The 5,000-nt window shown below is 43.8% G+C and overlaps 1 protein-coding gene across 4 annotated transcripts in view; it reads left to right on the top strand.

Moving 5' to 3' along the window:
• Positions 1–5,000, top strand: part of LOC143292558 (advillin-like) — a 109,238-nt gene that overhangs the window by 7,666 nt on the left and 96,572 nt on the right. The window contains exons 1-2 of one of the 4 annotated variants that reach the window (XM_076602968.1): positions 2,536–2,671; positions 3,129–4,386. In XM_076602968.1, the coding sequence (XP_076459083.1) occupies positions 4,315–4,386 (72 nt within the window). In that variant the 5' untranslated portion in view covers positions 2,536–2,671; positions 3,129–4,314. Of the gene's footprint in view, positions 1–2,535; positions 2,672–2,720; positions 2,742–2,919; positions 3,013–3,128; positions 4,387–5,000 lie in introns of those variants that run through there. The other 3 variants (XM_076602969.1, XM_076602967.1, XM_076602965.1) reach the window with 3 other exon arrangements.

The raw sequence follows: 5,000 nt of genomic DNA on the forward strand, positions 1-5,000 counted from the left end.
TACACGCAAAATCGGATGTGTTTCTGGTTCGCCAGCTGACAAAACAGTTGTGTGTTTATTGCTATTTGTGTGTGTGTGTGTGTGTGTGTGTGTGTGTGTGTGTGTGTGTGTGTGTGTGTGGACGCATTTCATATCAGGAGTGTATCCAGTTTGTAATTTTGTGTTGTGTAGTATTTTTTATTTGTATTTGTATTTCTTTTTATCACAACAGATTTCTCTGTGTGAAATTCGGGCTGCTCTCCCCAGGGAGAGTGCGTCGCTATACTACAGCGCCACCCATTTTTTTGTATTTTTTTCCTGCGTGCAGTTTTATTTGTTTTTCCTATCGAAGTGGATTTTTCTACAGATTTTGCCAAGAACAACCCTTTTGTTGCCGTGGGTTATTTTACGTGCGCTAAGTGCATGCTGTACATGGGACCTCGGTTTATCATTTCATCCGAATGACTAGCGTCCAGACCACCACTCAAGGTCTAGTGGATTCAAACCAGCGCGCTCATATTATCTCGCTTCCTAGGCGGACGCGTTACCTTTAAGCCATCACTTCACATGGTATACTATGGTATGGTATACTACACTACACTATACTTCACTGCAGAACACTACAGTACATTGCACTACAGTACAGTATAGTACAGTACAGTACAGTACACTACACTACACTACACTACATACACTACACTACACTACACCGCACTGCACTGCGTTGCACTGCACTGCATTACACTACACTACACTACACTACACTACGCTGCACTACAGTAAAGTCCAGTATAGCGTAGCACAGAACAGCATAGCAAACAGTACAGTATAGTGTAGTGTAATGTAGTTCAGCGAAACGTAGCGTAATAAACTGTAGTGTTGTGAAGTCAGTAGCCAGTTCCACTGAATGATTCAACGTTTATTTCAAGGGATGTTGCAGCGTGCCAACACAAAATCGGGATTGCTACTGTCCTATCAGCTGACTAAACATTGCTGATTTTATTGATGTTTTATGTGGACTCATTCCATGTTGGGTTGTATTCATCCCTGTTTACATAATACCCATTTAAAGAAAAATGCAATAATAAATTTTCAATAATACGAATAACAATACTAAAAAACTAGACACCATCACAACACAAACCACAACAACAACCATGATATCATAGTAAAAGATATGAATGAATACAACGAAACAACTATGAAGCTCCCTTAAATGATTTTGCGTGTGATACATTTTTGCAGCTCGTCATCCACAAACGCGATTCTTTTCAGGTGAAACTCGATTATGAAAAAGTATACTATCCATGACATGAATCTTCCTTCACAACCACACAGACACAGACTCACACAGACTCTCTCTCTCTCTCTCTCACACACACACACACACGCACGCACGCACACACACACACACACACACACACACACACACACACACACACACACACACACACACATTCCTCACAAAATGCAAATAATGATAATTTTACCAAACCACAACAGCACACTTCACAATCGTGACTGCTCTATTTATCCTATTCTCCAGGAAATAAAAGTAATAATAACAACGGCGATGATAACATATTGTATACAGTTGATGTAGTGTAGTGTAGTGTAGTGTAGTGTAGTGTAGTGTAGTGTAGTGTAGTGTAGTCAGTTCTCTCTACATGATTCAGCGTTTAATTCCAAGGGACGTGGCAGCGTGATAACGCAAAATCGGAAGCGTTTCTGTTCCACCAGCTGACAAAACAGTTGTGTTTTTATTGCCATTTTGTGTGTGTGTGTGTGTGTGTGTGTGTGTGTGTGTGTGTGTGTGTGTGTGTGTGTGTGTGTGTGTGTGTGGACTCATTTCTTGTTGGCGTGTACTGTGTTTGTCCTTTTGTGCTGCGTTGTTTTGTATGTAACAATATAGTATAGTATAGTATAGTATAGTATAGTAAACGAAGGAGGATGTGTTGTGGTATGGTGTAGTATAGTGTAGTGTAATGTAGTGCAGTGTTTATATATTGAAAAAAAAAGTATTGTTCAAGGATAAAAGTTTTAAACATCGCCTTGTATTCCAATCTGTCTCTAAGACAATTACAACAACAAAAACAACAGTGACAATAAAAAGGACAAGTGTAGTGTAGTGAAACATAGCTTAGTTCAATGAAGTGTAGTGCAGTGGATTTGAGTGTACTGTACTGTACTGTACTGTACTGTACTGTACTGAATTGCACTGTAGTGCGAAGTGCACTGTACTGTAGTGTAGAATAAACGGAGTGTACTTAGCTGTGCTGTACTGTGCTATACTGTAGTGTAGTGTAGTGTAGTGTAGTGTAGTGCCCTGCATTACAGAAGTATCGTGGAGATCAGTGTAGGGCAAGGTAGTGTAGTTGTACTGAGTGTTGAGAAGTGCAGAGTAGTGCTGTGCAGTGTCCTGCAGTGCATTGTTGCGTAGAGTACTGTAGTGTAGTGCAGAGTAGCGCAGTTGACTGTATCATGCTGCACTGCATTGCACTGCACTGGATCGTGATGTAATGTACTCTGTACCGTGTTGTACTGCACTGTATTGATTCCATTTTCACCAGCCACACGTGGCCCGTGCGAGAAACAGCTCTATCTGTGAACAGCGTTTTGCTGCTGTGCAGTGTCGCTCATTTTCATCCCCATTGTGTTCGTTACAGTCAGCCGTTTACATGGTCTGTTACAGGTACAAACATTGCGAGTGTTACAGGTACAAACATTGCGAGTTTCAGTTCCAGTTTCAAGGAGATACCAAAGTAAGAGGACTTGGCCATGTACGCCACACCACATCTGCTGTAAAAAAAAAAAGAACAGAGACTCAACATTCTGGTCAGGCCTAAAGTTGTGACCTGTTGTTTTGTTTATCTGTTTATGTATGCGCATATTATCCTGAGAACACGCGACCTACACATTTGTTGTACAGCGTCGTGCGTGGTGACTGTTTCACAATACCGCTGTTTGGACTGCTGATGGGCCTTAACCTGGACCCAGACAGAGGCAACGGCACAGGACAGAGGGATTATCGGGGTCTCTTGTTGACAATCTGTATCTTAGAAGTGGTGAAAGACGTATGTTAAGTAAGTATGTAGAGTAGTTTGATCTTCCAAACGATTGATGTTTGTATGTTTGTTTGTGTGTTGCAGGCCCGTAAGTGAGGACCACAACGATATTGGAGACACATTCTGGTAGAAGAACCAGAGCGCTTTCGGACAAAACATTCCAGCGGTTGTAGAAAAGAGGACGCACAAATACATATCTTTTGCTTATCGGAGAGCACATGATGACAACAACAGAGACACTATCCTATGAGAAGTGAGAGGACAGAGAGCTGTACAAGCCAGTACAGACAAACAGACCAAAAACTGGTCCATCCTTCGAACAAAAGGCAACGTCAACAAGAACAACAACACTGTCACCAAGTCACGAAGCGTAAGGGCTAGAAAAAAGAACTGGAACAGTATTGAAGTTACTCGCACGAGAACTTGACCCCTTTCTGGAGCGAGAGGCCAAAGGGTGTCTGAAATATAGAGACGGGAAGAAGTAGGTGAGAAAGACAGTGCATGGAAACATCATCAGAGAGACAGGGAACCGAATGAAGGACAGTGTTTACAACAAGACAGTGAGAAGACAGTAGTCCGCAAAAGAAGGCAAACGGCAGACGAAAGCAGAGAAGGAAGGAAACTTAGTAACGCCCATACAGCGTGTGGAAGGAGAAGATCACAGAGACAAGAAGCAGAAAGAAAGACACCGTCTACAAAAGACAGGGAGAAGAAAGCAGTCCGAGAGACCAGAGAGTGTCGGACAGGCAACAGAAGACATAAAAGGTCAAAGATACAGGGTAGACAGCGTCTGGAGAAAGCAGAAGACCAGAGAGACAAAGAACAAGAAGAAAAAAACGGCGTTTGAAGACAGACAAGGAAAAATAGCCTGAAAGAAAAAACACACAACAAAAACCCCACCAGAGAGTGTGGGACAGGCAACAGAAGAAACAAAAGGACAGAGAGACAGGGGGATCACGTCTGGTTAAAGCAGAGGACCAGAGAGACAAGGAACAAAAAAAAAAAAAAAAGAAAAAAAAGAAAGACAGTGTTTGAAGACAGACAAGAAAACCAGCACACCACCAGAGAGTATCGGACAAAAGAAATAAAAGGCCAAGGAAACAGGGAGGTAGCTCCTGGAAAAAAAACCCACCACCACCAACAACAACAGAAGACCAGAGTGGACAGGAGGACAGTGAACACAGGCGGACAGAGGGGACAGGGCAGGACAGGACAGGACAGGACAGGACAGGACCAGGAGTGTGCGTGTGTGGGTGACAGGGACGGGAGGATGGGGCTGGGTGTGGACGAAGCCTTTGAAGGGGCCGGGGCAGCCCCTGGGATGGAGATCTGGAGGATTGAGGTCAGTGGGGATTGGGGAGGCTGGGGGGTTGTCTTTCCCTCTAGTTGTGTGTGTGTGTGTGTGTGTGTGTGTGTGTGTGTGTGTGTGTGTGTGTGTGTGTGTGTGTGTGAGTCTTTCCCTCTAGTTTTTGTTTGTGGTGTGTGTGTGTGTGTGTGTGTGTGTGTGTGTGTGTGTGTGTGTGTGTGTGTGTGTGTGTGTGTGTGTGTGTGTGTGTGTGTGTGTGTGTGTGTGTGTGTGTGTGTGTGTGTGTGTGTGTGTGTGTGTGTGTGTGTGTGTGTGTGTGTGTGTGTGTGTGTGAGTCTTTCCCTCTAGTTTTTGTTTGTGGTGTGTGTGTGTGTGTGTGTGTGTGTGTGTGTGTGTGTGTGTGTGTGGTGAGTGTGCGTGTGTGTGTGTGTGTGTGTGTGTGTGTGTGTGAGTCTTTCCCTCTCGTTTTGTTGTGTGTGTGTGTGTGTGTGTGTGTGTGTGTGTGTGTGTGAGTAGCACGCGCGTGTCTGTATCTGTGTGTTTTCATTTTTATCAGTGTGCTTTGTTGTTGTTTGTTGCCTCTGTCCGTGCATGTGTTTGTCTTGTCTTTGTGTCTGTCTGTCTGTCTGTTTGTCTGCCAGCCCCTCCCC

This window comes from Babylonia areolata, chromosome 18 (assembly GCF_041734735.1).
Source record: "Babylonia areolata isolate BAREFJ2019XMU chromosome 18, ASM4173473v1, whole genome shotgun sequence".
Taxonomy (NCBI): Eukaryota; Metazoa; Mollusca; class Gastropoda; order Neogastropoda; family Buccinidae; genus Babylonia; species Babylonia areolata.